General features: G+C 42.9%; 1 protein-coding gene across 2 annotated transcripts; it reads right to left on the bottom strand.

The window, feature by feature from the left end:
- Positions 1-1,364: 1,364 nt before the first annotated feature.
- On the bottom strand, positions 1,365-25,547 carry TAF5 (TATA-box binding protein associated factor 5). Of its 2 annotated transcripts, none has more exons than XM_038408120.2 (11): positions 25,010-25,547; positions 19,121-19,361; positions 17,311-17,626; positions 16,074-16,237; positions 14,311-14,446; positions 13,149-13,269; positions 9,534-9,663; positions 7,152-7,316; positions 6,144-6,348; positions 5,391-5,568; positions 1,365-3,257 (listed from the first exon to the last, which is right to left on the bottom strand). In XM_038408120.2, the coding sequence occupies exons 1-11, from the start codon at positions 25,509-25,511 to the stop codon at positions 3,040-3,042; spliced, it is 2,376 nt and encodes a 791-aa protein (XP_038264048.1). In that variant the 5' UTR covers positions 25,512-25,547; the 3' UTR covers positions 1,365-3,039. The 2 variants fall into 2 exon arrangements, with proteins under 2 accessions (XP_038264048.1, XP_038264049.1); XM_038408121.2 differs by having other exon boundaries at positions 6,144-6,321; positions 25,010-25,546.
- Between the last annotated feature and the right edge of the window lie 14 nt (positions 25,548-25,561).

Consider the following 25,561-nt stretch of genomic DNA (forward strand, 5'->3'; position numbering starts at 1 on the left):
GTTCTCTCCTGTCCTTATCCCTTCCTCCCATACTACCTCTACTTTTTCATGTTCCCTATGTCTTCACATCACAGCTCATGGCCATTACATAAAGCCCTGCCCCTTGCTGCATTGTCATCAGGAGGGAATGAACCTGTGACACTGGTGCAAACCCCTCAGCCTCTTGCCTGAGCTAAGATGCAGTGGTTCAGAAATCTGCAAGTGTTATGGCCTCAGCCACCATTAGAGGGAGACAGAGCACCACAATCACAAGGACTATCCCCCCTTCAAATGTTTGACAACAAACCGAATTATAAAGATTTAGGGCCTTGCTACTGTAAATATATAATTATGTGTAAGGCTTTTTCCACCTAGGATAAAGGTGTAAAACTGAAATTTTTAGGCAAAGCTGGTTTTAAGATAAGTAAATAAAAAAAATTTTCAAAAAGTGAAAAGATGTTAACCATAATGAGAAAATGAATTATCTGACCACAACCCATCCCCCCCAAAATTAAGGAAAAAAATCAGGACAAGTGTTTTGCAAAAGTTGGGTGGGAAGGTAGCAGGGCTCATAGAATGGAAACTGGTTTCTATTCTTATGAAGCAATTACAACTCCACAATGTGTGAATTCTAGAAATAATGGTAATGAGCCAAAATTTTGCTACCAAAACTCACATAGCTCACCTGTTGTGTGTGGAAGAGGTGTCAATTTTGGGGGGTGGGGGGAAAGTAAGGGGGAGTCTCCTCTGCAGTATCATCCCTGTCAGTTCCTTTTCAAGCTTTCCTACTATTTTATAAAATGAGGGTGAAAAAAATATATTGGTAGAAAAACAAAATGGAAGAGTCTGGATATGGTAGTAGGAGTGGATTTGGGAGGAATGGGATAAGTAGATTTTAGGGCTCCATGGGATAGAAAGAGAAAGGGCAATTTGAAAAGTAAAAGATTATTAGAATTAAGAAGATCACGCCCTCGCTTCACCCTAGTCCACTCACCCATTTTCTCCAAATCTCTCCCCTCATTTCCACACATTTTGAATCCAAACCAATTTATTCTCTCTCCTCCCACCACTTTTTGCTTGTCAAGTAGGGACATTATAACCATATTGTACATAAAACTGATGTCAGAGAAAGGGTTAAGGTGGCTTTTTTTTTTTTTTTTTTTTTAATGTGTAGGGAGAATTGTCTGCCGTCTTAACTGTTGGGTTTCATGCACAATTTTCTCCTATTTCAAACTTAACTATTGCTCTTCATACTAAATTACGTATCTTCATTTCTCTTGGGAGGTTACTAGCACATTTTTCTTAGGGTTAGACCTGCTTCTATTGCAACAATATGAAAGAAATGAATGTCCTCCTGTAACAAAGTCCAATAAAACATGCACAGAATATTTTTAGTCTTTATTATAAAATATCAAAAGTATAAAACTGTACAAAATACAAAGGCAGAATGTGGCAGTGCTTTTTTAGCTGTCAAAGTTGTAACTGCTTCCTGTTGCAGGTTAAGTGTTTCACATATCGTTTGATTTCACTGTATCTGTATTAAAGTCTGACTGCTCTTATCTAGCACTGAAAGGAAGTTTAATTGAAGTACAAGTACTGTACCAACTCAGGCATTAAAAAAAGGGACTCAAAGTTAATAACGTCATTTCAAAGCTTTCTTCCCTAATAAGTGTTCTTCAAGGTGAACTCCCTACTGATCAAGTTTCTGCACTTTCTGTAAACCTACTGCTTTTGGGGAGAGGGTGGTTCCCCCACTTGCTTTATCTTAGAAATGTCAAATCTTACCTTCCTTGTTTTTATTAGATTACTGTATATGGCCTGTGAACTCTAATTCCCTAAATGAAGTGATGAGGATGGTGAATAGAGTTTTCCTCCCAGGTAACCTGCAAAAGATTTGAAAAATTGGGCCTGTCTTTTTTTGCTGCTTTAACTTTTACAAAAACACAAGAAGGGATTAAAAAACAAACGTTCTGCTTGTGTTTTACCTTAGAAATACCAAAAATCTCTGGTTTGCTAGTTTTGCAGAAGGAGTTGCAGGTAGTATCGGTGATATTTACTGGGAGAAGAGCACCTTACAGAAGGAATGAAGGTTGAGTCTTAAAGGCTTCTTTGAATTGAATTTAAATAAATATTAACTTTCAATCTCTTCACTTCTCTTCTCTCCTTAATTTTCTAGCTTCTGCAGATCCTGAATCTCTCAGACAAAACAAGGGGATTAAAAAAAAACAAAACTCTTCAGACTCCCTCTAAATATAAAAGGGCACAAGCCCAATATTTTTCCTTTACCAATCACTTTTCAAACAGGTGGTAAGAGTATTTCCTGTTATGTCAAAGTCCCTTCTCTCGTCTCCCCTTACAGATGCTTAGTTTTTACTACTTTGGTACTTGCAAGTCATGATTTTTTTAGCCACCCTGGAAAATGCAGTGATGACAAAAGCTGCATTTCTAGGGTATCAAACAAGCAAAGAAGTTTGAAAATCTTTCAGGCCATTATATACCAAAGGTAAAAATCACAGGCCTCTACCATAAGTAGGGCATGGAAAAGGTAATGTTCTGGCCACAAATACTTGCTTCTCAGCACAGGTTATGAGGAGTTCTCCTAAATTCATCTCTTCTGAAATTATTACATATTTTTTGCCTGTCACAGACTGATTAAATGTTTGCCAACAGTAAACCAAGTGCTTTTAAAAAATTGTTCAAGAACATGTACTGGGACCCTTAACTTTCCAAAAATTGAAGTTTCAGCAGATCCCATTACCATTTCTCCTGATAAGGAAGAGAGAGCCATTTCCACAATTATTTTTTATCAAAAAAAATCAAAAGCACCATAACAATTCCTTCCCTTAAAGCTGTGATGCCTTGTCAATTTCCAGCATTTTCAAATTGTGGCTAAATATGAAATAGTAACTGAAAAGACATTGCTTGGATCTTAGTTTACAGTTTCCCCCACCAACAGGCTAATGCTGTCCATTTGTATAAGAGATTTCTCCATGTCTCAAATCCTGTAGGAATCCTGAGGTCTTTACTTCATTGCCTTGCACAGTCTTACAGCTTCATGGTTTATTGTGGACTATATGCTCCTGAAGCTAGTAGCAAGTTTCTGCGGGTAAAATGGATGTGTATGACTGGGGTTGATTTGGTCATGTATGTACCCAACAGCAAGTCCTGTGAGTTTTCAGGCAGGTTTATATGTCCAGTGGCTGTAGTAAAATCATCAGTTTCTAAGTCTTCAAAAACTTTCACAGCATCCCACAGCCTGACTGTGTTATCCATTGAACCTAGGAAGAAATTGGGGAGTTAAAAAAAAAAAAAAAAAAAAAACAACAAAACTTTGAATTTCAGAGTAGCAGCCGTGTTAGTCTGTATTCGCAAAAAGAAAAGGAGTACTTGTGGCACCTTAGAGACTAACAATAAATAATAAATTTGTTAGTCTCTAAGGTGCCACAAGTACTCCTTTTCTTTTTGCGAAAACTTTGAATTGTATCAGTGCATAATTTAAAAGCAATACTTAAAGACTAAAAGTCAGCAATATTCTCTAGTATGCAATTACCAAAGCCATAGTTGCATAGATTGAATTGTAATGAACTTACGGTGAAACAGAGCTGCAAGGTACGGTAATAAAATTAGAGCTAGTAAGACTACAAGATTCACCTTGTTCCTGCCATTACAGGATTGTTCATAACATTCAAAATGTAAGGCCCAATGCTGCAAACAAATTGACCTCAATAGGACTACTCAGAATAGTAAAGTTTAGCACGTGCGTAAGTATTTGCAGGGTGGGGCCTTAACAGTCCGACACAAGCTTTCCGAGGGTAAAGCAGAAGGAACTACTTATCTTCAGACCTAGTTTTGGATGACTTTACAAATACTCTAGAGTGAGTTTCTTACTAGAGTCAAATTGGTAATACATTTCTAACTAATACAATTGTTTTCTGTATTTTTATCATATATAATTATTAGATCTAAAGAACTACGTTAAAAGAACATTGTAACCTTAATGTTAAGTACTCAAATCCTATCCTCTCACCCTCCATGGACTTCTAGAGGGAGTGTGGACTAGAGAGCTCCTGCCCCCTCCCCAACCTCTCCACCCTGATCCCAATTCCAACCTCCCCCTGCCCCCCAAACTCCAGTTCCTTTCCCCCTGTACTGCATCTTTTCCCCTCCATCCCATTCCTCACCCTTGGTACCTGGCACCACAGTAACCACCAGCAGTTGTGAGGAGCAATTGCAGGAAAAGTCCTGCTCAGCCCCTGCAGCCCCAGGATGGAGCATGCTCAGTTGCGATGGCATATGCAGTCTGATTGGCACACAGAAGCTGTGGGGGATGGAACATGCTCAGTGCAGAGGGAATCTTTGGAGAATAATGCTCCCAAGCCTTTAACACACATCTACTGAGCATGTACGAACTGAGATTTTACAGAGGCTTATACCTTGGCAAAAGTAGGTCAAATTTTCACAGGGATGGGAAAAGGCACCTCCCTGACCCAAAAATGACTCCCTGCCAAATTCCAAGGTCTTCTTCAGAGCACAGAAGGACTAATGCTTCTCTGTGAAATAGTAGTAAGAATTTTAACATGAGTTAAACATATTTTCCCCAATCTCATTCTTGTAAACAGTGCCATTTTCACTGACAATGGTCGTGTGTGTACGTGTGTACGGACAGTATAGGAAAGTTGAGCCTGAACAAATGAGGACTGGCAAAATTATAAGCAACTGAAAACATGGTTTTATAATGGAAAGAGTTAGGCAGCCCTAACTATAGGCAATGCTACCAGCTATTTAAATTTTTGTTTTAAACAAATGTGATCACAGATACTACTGAGCATTCCTGTTCTTTACTCTTTATTAATGGGTTGGTATGCAAGATGCACTTCATCTTGAAATATTACAATATTTTTTACTTATTCAGAAAGCCCACACACATTTTGTGCTCATCACTGCCTGGAGATCCAGGCTCGCTGCTCAACATCCGCAAAGGAAGTATTTCTAAACTCCACTGAAGCAACTGCTGAATTGTTAGAAGTTTTAAAAAGGAAATTCAGCTGCTAACTAAACAAGCTAAAGAAATTCAGTCTAATACAGAAAAGGAATATCTAGTTTCAATAGGAGCTCAGTTTTAAGAGGAGGGATGGTCTTAGGGTGATAGCACAGTACTGGACGGTTTCCCATTCTACCACAGAATTCTGGTAAGTTAAGATCTGTGCCTCAGTTCTGAGCTGCAGTAAGGAATCATACTTAGCTGCCTTACAAAGTTACTGATACTAAATTGTTAAGTATAACTTCATAACTGCCAAGTATTGGTCAGTAAGCGGTAATTTGATCCTTCACAATGAGGACAACAGATTTGGATAGCTATCATTCTAGTTCAAACTACTTTTTTCCAATGAACAAAAGCCCGAGTTACATACCTGATGCTAAAATTTCCCCATCTCTACTGAATCTGAGTGCATAGACTGTATCAGTGTGCCCTTTCAACTCTCCCACCATCAAACCATGGCCAATATCCCACAGAAGCACTCTTCCATCTGTTGCTCCAGTAGCCAGGAATCGTCCATTAGGAGAAAATGCCAATGAATGAATTGGTCCCTGTAACAGAAAAATCCAGTTAGAGAGTCAAAAATTAGTAGACAAATCTACTTGCATTCAAGAGAGTCAAGCTGTATTCATTTCAAACCTTAGGCCCCAAAATTAAACATAAGTGTTTAACATACAGTCACTGTCAACATACAGGTCCTCTTTCTTTACAGCAGTCCTATTTAAATGGCTTGGAATCTGCCTACTTAAGAGACTGCCTCTCTTCTTGCGCCACATCATCATAATTGTGATCAGCAAAGGAAATTAAACCGGATCCTACTTTACTTAAAAGTAGAGTGTTCTCTGTGAGGAGGCCTAAGCTTTCAAACCTACTCCCCACTTGATCCAAAACCGTCTGAAATTTGTTAATCTTCACAGTGTACTATTTACTTGTGCTTAATGGGAACAGATTTTTGTGAGGGAGGGGAATTTTATTTGTTTTGGGGGGGAAGTTAGTCAAAGTATCTAGAGTAACAGACACATATTTTTGAATATTTTATTAGAAATGTAAATGTAATATACCAACAGGGCACTGACCATGTACTGTTAGTGAAGCACTTTCATCTTGCCTTTTGACATTCCTTTACCTTATGTCCAGTGAAGATTCTTACACAGTTCCCGTTCAGAACATCCCAGAGTCGTACAGTCCTGTCTGCTGAGCCCGTGGCAATATAGTTGGAGTTGGGGTGAAACCGGGTACATGTGATGTCAGCAAGATGGCCAGCAAATATCCGTAAAGGCTGATAGTGATCCGTAGCCCACAGGCTTAACAGAAGAGAATAGTTTACAAGACTAAAGAAAAAATGAGACTAGTGAAGCTTGAAATCTGATATGTGGCGACGGAGATGTGTGCTTATTACGAAGGTGCCTCCAGTTGACCCATTTATGGAGTTAGCAAAAGAGAAGATAATCCTTCTCCAAAACAAAGCAAAAGTGCTCCAACTGTGGCCATCAAAAAAGCAAGTGAAGAGATGCAATAGTTTCCCCAAAATGAAGGGGTAGGGATGTGCATTTTCCTGTCTTAACCAGATGGTTGGAGAAAAGGAACACTATCTCTTTAGGGATGCCCCAGCTAATGCTGTTTGTATAAAAAAATGAAAAAGTAAACACTTTAATTTTTACACAAAGTGTGATGAAACTCATTCCCAATAATGGGATGCATGATAGGAAATACCAATTACCAGCATCAAGGGGTTACTTAAAAGTTGTGTATGGGGGTGGAGGGAATTTGCATGCAGGGATTTGTATTACTATAAAATCCAAATAGAAAGCCCATCCAGGCAGGGGCACTGGAACAGGGGGAGCCAGGGGGCCATGGCCCCCTCACTTTTCAAAGCATAGCCCTCCCATTTTTTACTTGCTGTAAGAGAGAGCAACTGGGGACAGGGGTGAAAAGGAGGCGGAGAGGAGTGAGTAGGGAGCGGGGTCCTGGAGGGGAAGAGGCGGCATAGGAGCAGGGCCTTGGGGAGAACGGGTGGCAATAGGGGATGGGCCCACAATTTAGGCACCAGTGAGAGCCCCCACCACACACACACACACACACACACACACACACGTTTTGCTTGCTTCTGCAGCTCTTGCATTCTGGTTCTTACCGAGCCACTCTGTCATGTCCACCTGAAACAAAGTAATATCCATAGGGAGAGAACTGTGTATCCCATACTGGATAGTTGTGTCCTTTATATCCCACGAGGCAAGTGAATGTTTGAAGGCTCCACAATCTGACAGTGCCATCCTCTGAACAGGACAAGAGGTAGTTCCTGTTACAGAGCAAAAGAGGAGAAATACAATGTATGGAACTTTGTCAGAATATTTGGCCTATACTGCACAAATAGTGTAAGACTACTCGTGTGTCTGTGATAAGTGTACCACCCATTGACTAGCTGTTGTGTGGCATTTGCTGTAGAATCTGAGCCCTCAGTGGATTCAGAGACAACTGATACAGAATGAGTTCTACTAGGATGCATGCATGCATGCAAAGAAAGGGACAATTAATTGTTGATTCTGTTACATACTTTAAGACAAGTCTATGAGAAAGTGACCATGTCTTTATTAGGGATCCTAGATATCAGTTTGAACCAAAGAACTACTGATAAACCACTTATATAATTGGTCAAGAATCAGTTTTAAAAATACAACCCTGAACAAAATGACAACGTTCCCTTACAGCAGGGGTGGCCAACCTGAGCCTGAGAAGGAGCCAGAATTTACCAATGTACATTGCCAAAGAGCCACAGTAATGTCAGCAGCCCCCCCATCAGCTCCCTCCATTGCCCCGCTTCCAGCACCTCCCACCTACCAGCAGCCCCTTTGATCAGTGCCTCCTCCTCCCTCCCCACACCTCCCAACCAACTGTTTTGTGGCATGCAGGAAGCTCGGGGGGGAGGGGAGGAGCGAGAGCATGGCAGGCTCAGGGGAGGGCGCAGGAAGGGGTGGAGTGGGGGCAGGGCCTATGGCAAAGCCAGGGGTTGAGCAGTGAGCACCCCAGCACATTGGAAAGTTGGCACCTTTAGCTCCAGCCCTGGAGTTGGAGTCTATACAAGGAGCCACATATTAACTACTGAAGAGCTGCATGTGGCTCCGGAGCCATAGGTTGGCCACCACTGTCTTATAGGGTCTTTCATTAGAACTCACATCCTGTTCACACTGTCCACTGTAAGTTATAGGTAAGGCTACGTTTTAGTCATGGGTATTTTTAGTAAAAGTCATGGACAGGTCACGGGCAGTAAACAAAAATTCATGGCCCATGACCTGTCCATGACTTTTACTAAAAATATCCATGACTAAATATTGGGTGTACCGCGAGTGCTTGGGGGGGCAGCTCAGGGGGGTGGCTTGGGGGACGGCATGAGTGCGCCGGGGGGCACTGCAGGTGCAAGCAACCCAGGACCACCGCTGGTAGTGGGCGGGGGGGGGGGGCAAGGGAGAGAGAAGACAAGAGACGAGAAGGGTGGCAGGGCTGGCAGGTTCCCTACCTGGCTTCTGGGATAGCAGTGACATGTCCTTCCCTAAGCTCCTAGATCCACACGCTGTCACCTCTGCAGCTCCCACTGGCTAGGATCAGAGGCCAATGGGAGCTGCGGGTCCGGTGTCTGCAGGCAGCGGCAGCACGCGGAGCTAGGAGATGAGGGAGGGACATGTCGACTTCCGGGGAGCCCCACCAAGGTAAGTGCTGCCTATCCTGTGCCCCAGCCCCCAATCCACCACTGAAACTCCTCCTGCTGGGGGGGGAGGGGAGGAAGGGAGGGTGTTAGCACACAGGGGCAGTGGCCAAGACTGCCCCAGCAGCGGCTGGTGCGACTGGCCCAGGGGCTGCCTGAGCTCCTCAGGCAGCCCCAGAGCCAGCCACATCAGAAGTCACAGAATCCATGACAATCTCGCAGCCTTAGTTATAGGCTATACCATTTCCGGTTCATACTCTGTGGTTTGCTTCTTGGCCAGGCTGCTTACCATGTTGCTGCTATGCATTTCAATGTGTTTACATAACAAAGAGAGACTACATGAGTGCTTTAAACCAGTTTCTGATAAACCACCACAGCAATCTTTATAATTGCACACTTTTAAAAATGCCTTCTATGCAAGACTACCTACTGCCATGCATTCCCATAACTGAAATAAATGCTGCCATAACATTTCTCCTCTTTACTATTTACATATTCAGTTAAAACAACTTAAGGTCATCTTTCAGATATGATAGCTAATTATACAATCTTAAGTCCTGAACCTGTAAGGTGCCGAGCACTCAACTCCCACTGACTTCAAGTGGAGTTAAAAATGCTCAGCACCCTGCAGCAGATGCACTGACTCTCATAAGATCAGACCTTCACACGCACATGCAAAGGTACTATTATGAACTGCTTGTACAAGTATGGTCCCGGCTTATAGAAAAAGCTGCATTCAGTACATGTTTATAGCAACTAACATTTCATTAGCACTTAAAAACCATCATTCTAGGGAATTTTTAAAACTTATTTTACCTATCAGGACTGAAGCTGGTACCATAGACAGGTCCACTGTGACCATATAAAATCTTCAACTCGCTTGCTGTTTTCTCATCCATGATCCTCTCCAAGACATCATCTGATTCTTTGTCTATGAGACTGAGATCTGTAAAATGTCAGAGGTTCCCATTTACAACACACATGTATAATTAATCTACGCTGGCTGTCAACAGCTGAGCATGCTTATATTTAAACAAAAATAAAATGTATGATTTAAGCACAATATATTGTCCTTCTTGGTGTTCATTGCAAGTATGAAGTAGACAAAACATCCTTCTTAATATTTACATAGACAACTAATATTCAACACCAGCTACAAAACAGCAAGGATATTTAAGTTAGAGTAGCCTGTAGGTTTTAGATTCTAAGTTACATAGCGCACAAAAGTAGGCAATTTCTTGAGGACCATTGTGTGTATGTATAAAAGTGTGTGAAGGAAACAGTGATTAAGATGATTCAAGAAAGAACCTTTAAGGTTACAGCTTTGAAGGATCTGAAGAAGGCCATAGGTTCTTCACCTCTGAATTTGTGATATGCTACCCTATGTAACAGTTGAAAAAAATGTAGTAGATGTACATTCATGTTCAGAACCTGACCGTGCAAATATATTTTTGGATGGGGGTATTATACTATAAGCATGCATTTTCAGAAGACATTTTAGAATTGTTTGGAGCCTTATTTCCAGATAACCATTCTGTTTTGTACACTTCACAAGAGCATCTAAAATTAATTTAATCCTCAGAAAAGCCATTTCTGATATATCCACCATTCAATCTCCAATTATCTTGAAAGACTGATATCCTGTCTAAGAGTCCAGATTTCTACATCTCTCCCTAAAAAGCTTTAAACTACTTGCCACTCACCCATGTTTTTAGATTTCAATAACCTTTTATTGACAGCTACACAAGTAGTTAACTTTCAGTCTATAAGTTACCGATTGAGACCTCAGTCTTTCATCACTTAAGCAACATGGATAAGAAATCTTTCTTTGGTACTCTGTGCCTCTATAAAACTATCAACACCACAATCTGACCAGATCAAGCCTTCTGGAAAACACAGAATATGATTTGTTCATAGTAGTTACAAGTATCCAAATTTAGTGTACGATTCATATAAATGTAGGGCTGGAAGGGACCTCACGAAGTCATCTAATCCATCCCCACACTTTAAATCAGGATTAAATATACCCGATTGGTGTTTGATTAACCTGTTCTTAAAAGCCTCCAAATGACAGGGACCCCACAACCTCCCTACATAACAAGTTCCAGTGCTTAACTACCCTTATAGTTAGGAAAAACTTTAATATGCAACTTAAGTCTCCCTTACTGCAAATTAAGCCAATTATTTCTAGTCCTAACCTCAGTGTATATGGAGAATAATTGATCACTGTCCTCTTTATAATAACCTTTTATGTATCTGAAGCCTATCATGTCCTTTCCCATTACCTCTTCTCTAAACTAAACACACAATTCTTTCAACCTTTCTTCATCAGTCAGGCTTTCTAACCCTCTTATTTTCGTTGCTCTCTTCTGGACTATCTCCAATTTGTTCATATCTTTTTTAGGTGTGTAGGATATAATATGTAGAATGTATATTTTAGATGTTGAGACACGTGAAAAGATGCCTGTTTGTCTAGCAAGGCAAGAGAACAGCCAGGTAAAAAGCTGAGTGAGCAACCTGATCAGGTAAACAACTGAATTATCAAACTAATCTTAGTGCTAAGCAGCAAAAGTGTTTATATAATATATAGTGAATAACTCTGTAACAATGTATTTAAGGTGAGCACCTGAATGTGGGTGTGCGCTTGCGTTTAACCCTATGCTGTGCCCAGTTTCAACGGACCGATCACTCACTGAAGCAGCAAATAAACGACATACTTCTTCAGCTCAAGAGTCTGTCTGTGAACCTGTGCATTCTGGGTAGCGGAGAAAGAACTGGTCAACAAGGTGGTACCTAAAACTGGCCACAATACTCCAGCTGAAGCCTCACCAGTGCCAAGTAGAGTTGGACAATTACCTCCCATGCCTTACCCACCACACTTGTTAAAACATCCCAAAATGACATTTGTCTTTTTTGCAGCAGCATGACATTGTTGAGTCGTATTCAATTTGTGGTTCACTATAACCTCTAGATCCTTTTCTGCAGTTCCATTGGCTAGTCAATTATTCCCCATTTTGCATTTGTGTAGCTGATTTTTCCTTCTTAAGTGTAGTACTTTGCATGTCTTTATTGAATTTCATCTTTTAATTTCGGACCAATTCTCCAAGATCATTTTGAATTCTAATCCTCTCCTCCAAAGTGCTTGCATTTACTAACAAAAAGGCAGAAATAAAGGGGAATGGAAACCACTGGTTGAACCTCCTTAAAGATTATTCAAACTTTTTCCATCGGGTGGAACATATAAGTGCTGCCTCTGCCAGGAGACCCTGTGAAAGTGACTCTGACACAGGGCTGAGCACTATGGAATAACTCCTTGCCACACACATTGGCTTGCACAGGGAGGAAGAATTAGGGTCTGTTTGATATCATCTGCAAATTTTACATCTGTATTCTACTCCACCATCCAAGTCGTTAATGAAAAAAAATTAGGGTTGTCAAACAATTTACAAAATTAATCGTGAGATTAAAAAAATTATTCGCAATTAATTGCAAAGTTTTAATCGCATTATTAAATAATAATATTAGAATACCATTTATTTAAATTTTTGGGGGGGGGTTCTATATTTTCAAATATAGGCTTAGGGCTGGGGGCGCGCAAGGCTCCAGCCCTCTGCTCCTGGAGCTGTATGCCAGGGCCACCACCGATGCTCCCCTCCAGGTTTAACAAGTAACACGTTAAAAATATTAACGTGTTAATTTTGCTGTCAGTTAATCACAGGCATTAACTGCGATTGACAGACCTAGAAAATATTGACTAGTACTGGACCCATGACACACCCCTGTGGACCTTACTTGATATGTCCCCTCAATTTGACAGTGAGCCACTGATAACTACGCCGAATACTGTTTTTCAGCCACTTGTGTACTCACTTTGCAGTAATTTCATCTAGACCATATTTCCTTAGATTGCTTATGAAAAGATCTTGTGGGACTGTCAAAAGCTTTACTAAACTCAAGCTCTCTCATGTCTACTGCTTTCCTCATCCACTAGACTGGTAAACGTGGTAAAGGAAGACTTTAGGCTGGTTTGGCACGATTTGTTCTTGAAAAAGCCATGTTGGCTTTTACTTATCACCTTATTATTCAGCAAGGTACGAAAGCATGTGCTTAAGTATCTTACTGAATCAGGGCCATAAACGAAGCTATATTCCCTCCTCTCAGCTTCCAAGTGCATCTACTCTGTGTACACTAGTTCCATGTAAACTCTTTGGGAAAGAGGTGTCTGGATTTTGTGTCTTGTATATATCAAGCACAGTCTGCATTTAAATTATATATACACACACTTTATCCTCTTTAAAAGCTGAAGTCAACCTGACCACTTCGAACAATTTAAGAAAGCTATTGTGATATTAGCATTTCTCTCTGCACAAAACTGACAAAACTATCAGAATTAATACGCAAGATAAACATATCTTATTGTCTTCATTTTACCTGCTGCTGATTTCACGCTGCGTAGCTTTTTTGGTGTCACAGACCATACTCTTACAGTGGAGTCAGCAAAGCCTCCTACAATCATGCTAGAGTCATCAGTGACATCCACTGCAGTAAGACCCTGTACACAAAACAGTCACTTTATTTTAAGTTTTCATGGGGAGAGGAGACGTATAACAAAGTTCAAGCACTAGATAATCTTGCCATTAATATGAAGAGTATTAACTACCTTAGTTCTGCATAAGCTATGGGAATTATTCCAAGACAGACTGGACAAAAAATACATGTATATGAAACAATAACTACAGCTAATATTGTTAGGCCATTTAAAATAAAGATATTTTATAAAAAGACCCATTTAATAAGCCACAGCAATGTTGTTCCCCAGCACTATAGTTCACAGTGTATGCAGAATTTATGATCACTCACTGTGGTAAGAAAACCCCCACACCCCACCAAAAAAGTGAAAGGGAAGCGTGAAGGAATGCAGAAATGCCTAAACAAAGGAGATAGTCTAAGGAAACCTTTAAACAGAGCTTCCCTTTTCATAGGGTTTTAAGTCTAAACTTTCAATTGCATTACACTTTATTGAAAAAAGAAAAAGGAGTACTTGTGGAACCTTAGAGACTAACACGGCTGCTACTCTGAAACCTGTCATTATGCAAGGCACTGAATTTAGCCGTATGGAGTGGAAATTTTTTTAAATTTGTTAGTGTTTAAGGTGCCACAAGTACTCCTTTTCTTTTTGCGAATACAGACTAACACGGCTGCTACTCTGAAACCTGACTTTATTGAAAATTAGCTACAAAATTCCTTGTTTCAACTAATAATTTTCTGCTATACCATGAGCACATTTCCCCTCAGTAATTCTTATCAAATCTATTCAAAAGACTTCTCAGCAAGGTCAGTGTAAGATATACAAGTTTGCCCCAGGCATGTAAGTGCTTGCAAGTTTATGGTCTCAATGTTAACCGAGAAGAATCTTTACCAGACAGCAAAATGACTACTTATTATTTGATTCAGCCACAGTATCAAACTCTGGGTCTGAATTCTCTCTGCAGAACCATATTATGGCTTCCTTTTTCCTTACCTCAGATATTTTGTGGTTTCTGCCACCACTTTTCCCTCCCTTTTTCATACCACTCCAGTTACCCCTGCTGACCTGGTAGGCATTAAGGAATGTGTAGAAACAGATGGAAGGCAAACATTCTGGAGCAAGACGCACACGTTTTGTGGCTTCCTTCATATTCATTATTTTATCCAGCTTGTCAGAGTCTTTCAGTTCAGGAAGAGGAATTCTATAAGAAGAATGCATCTTATGAAGCAGGAATGCCTTAATATTGTGAATTAAATATGGTAGATGGAACCCTCCCCTCAAAGGACAGCAAAGCCCAGGCACTTCAGTGTCAGACTGGATGACAGGAGGAATTTAACAATAAAAAAGGAGGTCTGGAGAAACTAACTAATGAGAAATGATTAAAAGAATTAAATACTTGTAATTTAAAGAGAACTGTAAGATGGGGAGGTATCAGTTGGAAGACACAGAGGAGAATAATCAATACTCCCAGGTCTATCACAAGATAACTATGAGCCACCAATGTGATGCAGACATGAAAAAGGCTAATGTAATTCTAGGATGCATCAGGCGAGGTATTGCCAGTAGGAATAGGGAAGTGTTACCACCATAACACAAGTCACTGATGAGACCTCATCTGGAATACTTTATACAATTCTGGTCTCCCATGTTTAATAAAGATGAATTCAAAGTGGAACAGGTGCAGAGAAGGGCTACTCGGATGATCTGAGGAATGGAAAACCTACTTTACAAGAGGAAAGTTAACATCCTGGCTTGTTTAGCCTAACAAAACAAAGGGTGGGGGGGGAGGGGCAGAAGATATGATTGCTCTTTATAAATACATCAGAGGAACAAACACCAGTGAGGGAGAGGAATTATTTAAGGTAAGGGCCATTGATGACACATGAACAAATGAACATAAACTGGCCATCAATAAATATAGGTTTGAAATTAGACAGATTTCTAACTACAAGAGGAGTGAAGTTCTGGAACAGCCTTCCAACAGGAGTGGGCGGGGGGAGGGGGACCCAACTTGTTTTAAGCCTGAGCTTGATAAGTTTATGGAGGGTATGGTATGAGACTGTCTACAATGGCCTATGGCCCATCCACAACTTCTATTAGCAAACATCTCCAATGGCAGGAGAGAGGCATGAGATGTGGCAGGCTCTGCGTTACTAGAGAATTCTCGCTCATGTGTTTGGCTGGTAGGTCTCACCACATGTTCAGGGTCTAACTGATCACCATATTTGGGGTTGGGAAGGAATTTTTCCCCAGGTAATTTTGGCAGAGACCCTGGGGGGTTTTCACCTACCTCTCAGTGTGGGACACAGGTCACTTGCCGATTTGAACTAGAGTAAATGGTGGAGTCTCTGTAACTTGAAGTCTTTAACTCAAGATTTGAGGACTTTCAGTAACTTAGCCAGAAGTTATGGGCCTTCTACAGGAGTGGGTGGGTAGGTTCTGTGGCCTGCAACATGCAGAAGGTCAGACTAGATGATCATGATAATCTATTAGTCTATGAGTAAGATGAGTAAAGTGAGAGAGGGGATCTGATAACTATGAATACTTGAAGGATCTAAACATGGAGGTTGGGGTATTGCTTAGAGTGATCTGAAGAGGTTACTGGGTAACGGGATGAAACTAATAAGGAAAATTTAGTAAGAAAGTCTAGAAAACTTTGCAATGGTGAGGTCTTTTGGGCTGTGGAATAAATCTCCCAAGGGAAATGATGGAAGCCTCATTGCTAGGCCCTAGACTGAACAAAGCACTAGAGACAGTATAGGAAGCAATCGAGAATTGGTAGGGAATAGACTAGATTTATCAGGTATTCATGCCAATTTCTAGGTTACCTGGTTTGTGGAGGAGCATTAGGGTCTTGCTTTTTACTTTTTGATCCCATGCTCTCTCTTTTAGGTTTTTTCTTCTTTGGTTTTCCTTCCTCATTCTCCCCCTCTTCATCTTCATCATCCAAAGGCACCTCAATCTCTGGTTCTTTTAATAAGCCAAAGAAAACCTGCAACCCAAGAGAGGAGTTACCCATATAACAAAAAAACCTTTGCATTATTTTTCACAATGAAAAATAATCCTTAAATGGAACGAGCTTAAGTAGCAGCAAATTAACGAACAATATTTAGCCTCTTTGAATCTAAGATATTAACAAGATGGAATTTCACTACCGGTTAGTCTAACCAGTTTGTGACACTGTACATGCTATGTTTCACTATCATACTACTGGGCAACTGATCCCGAGAGATGCTGAGCACCCTAAATTCCCTTTCATTACCTCTTTGCATTTCTCTGAAAGCAGAATATCTATAGTCTAGGTTACATTTAACACCTATATAGCTCTTGATATTTTCAAAACACCATACAAACAATTAATCCTCACACTAACTACTGGTGGCAAGCATTATCTCCATTGTACAGGTGAGGAAGTTAAAAATCAAGTGTTTTTTCCACACAATGCAGTCAACCTGTGGAACTCCTTGCCAGAGGATGTTGTGAAGGCCAAGACGATAACGGGGTTCAAAAAAAGAACTAGATAAGTTCATGGAGGATAGGTCCATCAATGGCTATTAGCAGGCATTGGCAGGGATGGCGTCCCAAGCCTGTGTGCCAGAAGCTGGGAATGGGCGACAGGGGATGGATCACTTGATGATTCCCTGTTCTGTTCATTCCCTCTGTGGCACCTGGCATTGGCCACTGTTGGAAGACAGGATACTGGGCTAGATGGACCTTTGGTCTGACCCAGTATGGCCGTTATGTTCTTAAGCCAGACATGTAACCAAAGGCAAAGCCAGTATAAGAATTCAGGAGCCAGCTCTGTGTTCAGTCCACTAAACAAGGTTGTCTCTTCCAGTGGTCTGATGGCTTCTCCAGAGACCAGCTACTAAAGGGTGATTATCAATCTCTTTCCCTCTGCTTCAAAGCTAAGTTCACCATCCTCCGCCATTACCATCCCGGGTGTGCTGCCAAGACTCAGAATCCAGGAGTTCTATTTATATTAAGGCAATGGTTATATCATCTTCAAAATACTCTACATGCTGCAACTGGTTATTAATAGGCATAACAGGATTTGCCTCATACCTTTGCTTTATTAGCCTCCCGTTTAGCCTCCCCTGCCAAGCTTCCCACCATAGCATCTATCTGTTGTTTACTGCGAGGCATTCCATCAAAGATATCAATGTACAGATGTTCCTGAACAATGTTCCAGATTTGATTGTTCTGTTTTTCCTGAAGGTGTCTCTTCAAGAGTTGGTAAGAGTCACGAGAAATGCGCAGCACAAACTTGCTTGTTCGGAAATCCAGCATGGTCTCATTCCCTTTCATGTGCTCCTTTTTGGTTAAACTAGATAATACACGCAGGTCATCTTGGTAATAACACTCTTGATCCCCATGAAACCTATTAAATAGACATTAAAACCATATGAAGGATGGTTTATTACAACAATACAATCTCCCAAATACCCCCGAATTGTGTACTGCTCAGTAGTACATCTTAATAGCAAGTAATAATATACCTCTATATAGCAACTCATTATTAAGCATCCCAAAGCACTTTACAAATATATAGGATAATTTCACAGCTGAAGTGAAATTACCTCTCGAATGGAATGTTGCAGCCTTTTACAGCAGACAGTAACAGCACCCAGCGGTTTACAACAGGAAGTGAAGAATATATTTCTAACGAAACTGCAGTGAGAGTTTCAAGTAGGCAAAATGATACCACCAATACTTATGGCCAGGTCACTGGACTAACACTACTACTCTGAGTAAAAGTGCTTTAGGGATCTTTAATGGCCACAAATGATCAGCATCTCTATTGTATGCTAAACTGAACTAATTGGTTGTATTTAAGGCAGATTCACATTTTCAATGTAGTTTTCATACCAGACTGCTAAACTTAATAAAAATATGCACATTTTCCAATTGCACATTTATCAAATCAACATGATTCAATGCCTACAAAATTAACCTAAAGATACAGATTACTACTATGCTTTATATATTTACTGAGAGCACATTATAGCATTTGTGGCTGGGAATACTGTAATTAAATTTGCAAAGCAATTTTTACTGATAATTAAATTAACAAGATGGAATTTCACTACCGGTTAGTCTAACCAGTTTGTGACACTGTACATGCTATGTTTCATTATCATACTACTGATAGTATGTGGGGGAAGAATACCACCCCTTTGGGCTGAAATATTTCAGGATTGATCTAAAGCCAAAGATGAGTTATAGTGGAGTGGAGCAGGTAAGGGACAAATTCAATCATTTTTCAGACCTTAAAGAGAAATTTAAGAATTTTTGGAAACTTATAAAAAACATATTATTAAAATACCAAACTCTGCATGTGACTAGTTTTCAATGAGTTGTTGCTTTGTAATTTATCATTTGAAAAAATGTTTACAATGTTATAGGTTAAGAAAATTATTTTTATACATATAAAACAAGACAACTGACTACATTTTAAGTTGCTTGCAACACTAGTTATATTAGTGCAAGTATTCATCATACATCCACTACTATAGCATCTGGACCCAAAACAGGAAGCATATATTTTATGACCTTCCATCAGCAAACTCCCAGTTCCTGGAGAGGATGCATGACCCCTGCTAGCCCACTATAAAGATGATCCAAAAATTGTACAACTCTGTAGTGCAAAAGAGATGTTTTGTGCATCTATGCTGTATCTTGGATTAAAACATAAGGAGATGTACAAAAGTTTGCAACATTACATAGTACCACAACTACAAATTCATTTCTTCTCTTCAATTTCCTTTTCATCTTTAAAAAGATAAATTAAATTAAAAACCTGTGCTAACAGATTTAACCACACAAAAGTGAGGACATAAGAAAGGATGCAAACACATGAAGGTAAACACATTACTTTTCAAAGAAAGACTTTGCTTCATTCTCATGCTGGTTGTAGACCAATTCCAAATACATATGCACAAAGAGAGGATAAAACAACTGGGATAATTCAGCCCGATGACAGTCTAGGGCACACTCAATAAAGTGTTTCAGTCCACTGTAGTATTCCTCGTACAGCGCTGGGTCCCCCTGCTGTTTGTAGGCAGACAACACTGCGCTCACATCTGGCTGGTCTTCTACAGGAACACCTCCTCCAACTGCAAAAGTGTCAAGATACACAAGAGGGTTTATGTCTTTATATATGAAAGAGAATGCATGCAAATATATGATGGCTAACGCTTGCCCTGTAATTATAATGCACATTGAGAGCTCAGAATGAAATGGATTGTGCAAGTACCATGTGCCCATTTACACAAATTTTCCAGAAAACTGGTTATCAACGTTCAAATCATGGGAGTTCACTAAGGCCTTGGCTACACTTGCAAGTTACAGTGCAATAAAGCAGCTCCGGGCACCCTAGCTCACTCCCCGTCCACACCGGTAAGGCACGTAGAGCGCTCTGACTCCGCGGCTACAGAGCTGCTAGTACTCTACCTCAACGAGAGGAATAATGTTTGCTGCACACTGATGGAGCACCACGGCGCTAGTGTGGAACCCCTGGTCCTATATTGCGCTCTGATTGGCCTCCAGAAGTGTCCCACAATGCCTGTGCTAGCCACTCTGGTCATCACTTTGAACTCTACTGCCCTGCCCTCAGGTGACCAACCGTCAGACCCGCCCTTTAAATTCTCTGGGAATTTTGAAAATCCCCTTCCTGTTCGCTCAGCCAGGCTTGGAGCGCTCTCAGCAAATCTTTCCAGGTGACCATGCCTCCACATGCCAGGTGAGCCCCAGTATGGAGCAATGGCGAATTGCTGGACCTCATCAGTGTTTGGGGGGAGAAAGCTGTCCAGTCCCAGCTGCGTTCCAGCCGTAGGAATTACGACACCTTTGGGCAGATATCAAGGGACATGATGGAAAGGGGCCATGACCGGGACGCACTGCAGTGCAGGGTTAAAGTGAAGGAGCTGTGGAGTGCCTACCACAAAGCCCTCAAGGCAAACTGCCACTCCGGTGCTGTCCCCGCGACCTGCCATTTCTAAAAAGTGCTGGACACCATACTTGGGGGCGACCCCACCTCCACTCCAAGCACCACCATGGACACTTCAGAGCCCAGTGCAACAAGGCAGGAGGAGGAGGAGCAAAGCGGGAGCAAGGGTGTTGAGGCAGAGGAAGACACCCCGGAATCCCTAGATGCATGCAGCCAGGAGCTGTTCTCAAGCCAGGAGGAAGGTAGCCAGTCGCGGCAGCCGATGCTTGGGGAAGGACAAACACTAGAGGAGGTTCCCGGTAAGCAGCTTTTATTTTGGGAAGGAAGTTATTCGGTGCGGGCTCTTGGGGCAAGAAGGGATAGGGCTGCATGCATGCCTAGATGCAGAATAGTACATTGAATAGGGCTCACTCACATCGCAGTAATCGGCCTCAGTGGGACGGGTAAATTATGTTATTGTGTAGACTGTGCTTGCCCTTAAGTACGTGGGAATCATTGCTCTGTCTGGTGTGAACAATGCTGCCTCTGTTAAGTGTTGCATTTTGTCTTTAGAGATGCAACCTTGTGATCTCAGCCATCCGTGTTATTACTGGTCGAAAGACTCAGAAGAATCAGAAAGAGGGCACGTAGAAGCAAGGAAGACATGTTGCATAAAGTAATGCAGCATTCAAGTAATGAAAATCAAAAAGTGCAGGAGAGTGAAAGGAGGGTCCGCCAGCAGAATGCGGATCACCGGCACCAAAGCATGGAGTGGCTGATAAGCATCATGGAGCGCCAAGTGGACTCTATCCAGGTGCTTGTAGCCATGCAGGCGGAGCACTACCGTGCCCACCTGCCCCCCGCCGAGCCCTTGTCCAAAAACATTTTCCCTTGTGCCCCCATGTCACCTCCAATCCACTTTCCTCAGCATCTGGGTTCTCACTGCCACCAGCTGCTTCAATACCTGTAGCTTCACCAGCCAGCCCTGAAAACTATGACCCTTACCCTCTGCACTCAACCCCCATCACCATGCAGTATAGTCATCCTGAACTGCAGCACTCATTGCACAGCACTCCAGCCAGGACATACGCAAATCTGTGATTGTACCGTTCCCCACCCCACCCCCTTGCCCTTTCTGTTTCCCAAGCAGTTGTGTTTCTTTTCAATAACTGGATTTTTTGGCTTTGAAAACATTCTTTATTATTGCATAAAGTTAAAGGTACCTTAACCCAGGAAAGGTACAGGCACTGCAAGTCAGCGTAGCAAACAGATTTCTACTAACATTGAAACCACTGCACTTCACTCCTGTGCAGGGCACCAGACATTACTGGTGGCTTTCAGCCTCAAATTGCTCCCTCAAGGCATCCCTAATCCTTGCAGCCCCATGCTGGGCCCCTCTAATAGGCCTGCTCTCTGGCTGTTCAAATTCAGCCTCCAGGTGTTGAACCTCCGAGTTCCTCCGTGACTGAGTGAGTGAATCGTTCACCCTTCTCTTCACAAATACTCAGCCTGTTGTTGAACCACTCCTTGCTGCTGTCGAACCACTCCTTGCTGCTGTCAAGGCTCCCTGTGTCGGGTTACATGAGCCACAGCATTAAAGGGTAAGCGGGGTCTCCAATGATCACAATGGGCATTTCGACTTCCCCTACGGTGATCTTCTGGTCTGGGAAAAAAGTCCTGGCTTGCAGCTTCCTGAACAGGCCAGTGTTCCGAAAGGTGCATGCGTCATGCACCTTTCCAGGCCAGCCTGTGTTAATGTCTGTGAACACCCACGGAACGTTAGATGGGGTGGGATCTGAGTTATTACAGAGAATTCTTTCCTGGGTATCTGGCTGGTGAATCTTGCCCATATGCTCAGAGTTCAGCTGATCGCCATATTTGGGGTCGGGAAGGAATTTTCTTCCAAGGCAGATTGGAAGAGGCCCTGGACGTTTTTCGCCTTCCTCTGTAGCATGAGGCACGGGTCACTTGCTGGAGGATTCTCTGCTCCTTGAAGTCTTTAAACCATGATTTGAGGAATAGCTCAGACATAGGTGAGAGGTTTATCACAGGAGTAAGTGGGTGAGATTCTGTGGCCTGCGTTGTGCAGGAGGTCAGACTAGATGATCATAATGGTCCTTTCTGACCTTAATATCTGTGAATCTATGAATCCACAAGTGCCTGGAGAACTTGTGCCTGGAGAACCATAAAGAAATAGCCCTTCCGATTAACGTACTCAGAGGCTATGTGGGCTGGTGCCAGAATTGGAATATGCGTGCCATCTATCGCCCCTCTGCAGTTAGGGAAACCCATTTGTGCAAAGCCATCCTCAATGTCCTGCGCATTACCCAGAGTCACGGTTCTTCTGAGCAGGATGCGATTGCATCAACACGATTCCAACATTCGACTTTCCCACTCCAAACTGGTTAGCGATCGATCGGTAGCTGTCTGGAGTTGCCAGCTTCCAGTTTGACTAGCCACCCGCTTCTCCACCGTCAGGGCAGCTCTCAATCTCATGTCCTTGCGCCGAAGGGTGGGGGCAAGCTCCTCACACAGTCCCATGAAAGTGGCTTTTCTGCAGCTACTGCTCATCATCCCACACTTGCATGAAGATGTGATCCCACCACTCAGTGCTTGTTTCCCAAGCCCAACAGCAGCATTCCACGGTGGCGAGCATGTCCGTGAATGCCACAAGCAAACTTGTGCCGTATGCATTACTCAAGTGGATATCATCATCGGAGCCCTTACTGTCACTTTGGATCCTAAGGAATAGCTCGACTGCCAAACGTGATGCGCTGGCGAGACTCGTCAGCATACTCCTCAGCTGTTCGGGCTCCATTCCCGCAAACCGAAAGGGAAGACAGGGCGCGCAATAAAAAAAAAAAAAACAAGTTGAAAGCTAGCACCAAATGTGGACGGAAGCACAAGGAATGCTGGGATGCGAACAAATGCATCATGAGGCATTGGGACAGGACCCAGAATGCCCCACACTCCCTACCCACAACATCAGAATGGAAAGAGGTGCTCTGTGGGATAGCTGCCCATAATGCACCGCTCCCAATACCGCTGCAAGTGCCGCAAATGTGGCCATGCCAGTGCGCTGTCAGCTGGCAGTGTGGACAGACTGTAGCGCTCTCCCTACTGCACTCTATGAAGGCGGGTTTAGCTCACAGCGCTCTACATCTGCAAGTGTAGCCATGCCCTAAATTTAAATTTGAGATGAAAGATATCACATAAATTATAAACTTAATGCCCCAATTCTTCGTATCAACTTCCACTATATTTTTTGTGCTTCATCTGCTACCAGGTTCCATTTAAAGTTAGTTTTTATAAAAAACTTTAGGGCCTAATTCTACTAAAAATATGTTTCTATGGAAAAAGCCATTAATCATAGAAAAATAAGTTTTCTTCAGTGGTGTTACTGAAATAATTTAGACAAGAAAGTATTCTCCCTGTTTTGTAAAAGAAAAGAGAAACACTGCACAACTAAAATCCTCTTTCCTTCACAGTGTGTGTCATACTACTTCCAATATTGCTGTGACTGGGTACAACTCCTGTTTCTACATTGGACCACCACTCAATCCAGAGTCCTGTTCAAGATCTCTGTTGTGAAAACCAAAGTCTTCCAGGAGATTGGCCAATGCTACCCAACAGATCTATTCTCCCTCCATATCTAGGACCTCCCACGACAGCTGAAAACTTTCAGCGAATAGGGAGAGATTCGTCAATATAGGAGACTGAACTTTCACAGTACCAGGGCAATGGAACTCACTCCCACAAGAGCTGAATAATGACTATAGATCTAACCACTTTCAGAAATAAACATCAAACTAATTTCTTTAAGTTATTTAATAACTTAAGTCGATAAAAAATTAACTCGAGTTACAACCAAATAAACTTAATCCACAATCTGAGCATCCACACACAGACATGCATCAAAACAACAATAGGTGAATTGCAACCAACCTAGATTTTGTTTCTAGTTACCGTACACACAAACTCTGAGAACTGGACAGTTCACACAGGCCACTGAACAACCTTCTGCTAGCAATGACTTTTGTTCACTTGCTAGTGACTCCATACATCGCCGGTGGCTACTTTTTAAGCTCTACTGTTCAGCACAGTCATCCTATCAAAACATTTGCATCACTGCATCTTTTAATTTTTATTCATCACAGTACCTGAACACCTTCAGACTGTAACAGCACCACCACTACACAACCCATATGTTGGTGCTAAAATTCTCAGGGTGCTTTTCATATTCTGTAAAGCTTGCACACAAAAGCTCGGATAAGAAAATCAGCTTTATCCCATGAATATCTTGAAAGGTGGTAACCCTGCCTAGAAGTAAAAGCACATAAAACCCTCTCTGTTACTATCCCCTGTTTATCAGGTACCCGTTTCTCACTAAAAACAATGAGAAGTCCTCGTGGCACCTTAGCGTCTCAAAGGTGTTGTTAGTCTCTAGGGTGCCACAAGGACTCCTCGTTGTTTTTGCCGACACAGGCTAACAGGGCTACCCCTCTGAAACCCGTTTCTCACTGTAGCTCACGAAAGCTTCTGCTCTAAAAAATCTGTTAGTTTCTAAGGTGCCACAAGTCCTCCTTTTCTTTTTGCCGTTTCTCACTAGGAATTCTCCCCCTTCCAGCTGCTGCGTCCCAATCCAGATGCCCCCTCTAACTGCAGAAGATGCCCTCAGCCGCAGCAACCTTTCCAGGCCGATAAGGCAAACAGATGAGGGGTGACCCCTCCTGCATGTGGGAGGCTCAAGGAGGGTGATGCCGCCATCCTGGCGGCCCCAGGTGAGGTTCCCTCGGTCTCTCGCTCTTCACCCGCCTCCTCCTCCGGGGCTCTCACCTTTCCCTGGCGGTACCGCGACGGCGCCGGCGGGGGTCGCAGCGGCACCAACAGCGACGCTCCCTCCGGCCGCTCCAGAGGCGGCGGCGACCCGGCTGAGCAGCGCCTCGCCCCCGGCGGCGTCTGTCTCCCCACCAGGGGTCCCCTGGGCGCCGGGTCCCGAGGGGCTGAGGGCAGCCGCGGCCACCTCCTCCCCCAGCAGCCGGGCCTCCCGGCGCAGGATGTCCTCGGACTCGTGGAGGTTGTTGCGGCGCAGGAACTGGAGCACGGCCAGGAGGGTCTGCCGGTCCGTGGGGGCGGGGGAGGCGGCCGGACCCGGGGGGGCCGGCTTGGGGGGAGCGGCCTCCCCTCCGCTCCCCGGGGTCCCCGCCGCCTCCCCCTCCGCCGGCGCCGTGGTGGGGGGAGCGGCGGGCGAGGGAACCGGAGGGGGCTGCGGCGGGACACCCCCTTCCGGGTCCGGCTTCACCACCACTTCAGCCGGCTCCTCAGGTAGAGCCGCCATCTTGCGCCAGGCCCCCCCATGAACCGGCAGCAAGCCGCCGTCAAGCGCCA

The sequence above is a fragment of the Dermochelys coriacea genome, chromosome 7, assembly GCF_009764565.3.
Source record: "Dermochelys coriacea isolate rDerCor1 chromosome 7, rDerCor1.pri.v4, whole genome shotgun sequence".
Lineage (NCBI taxonomy): Eukaryota > Metazoa > Chordata > Testudines > Dermochelyidae > Dermochelys > Dermochelys coriacea.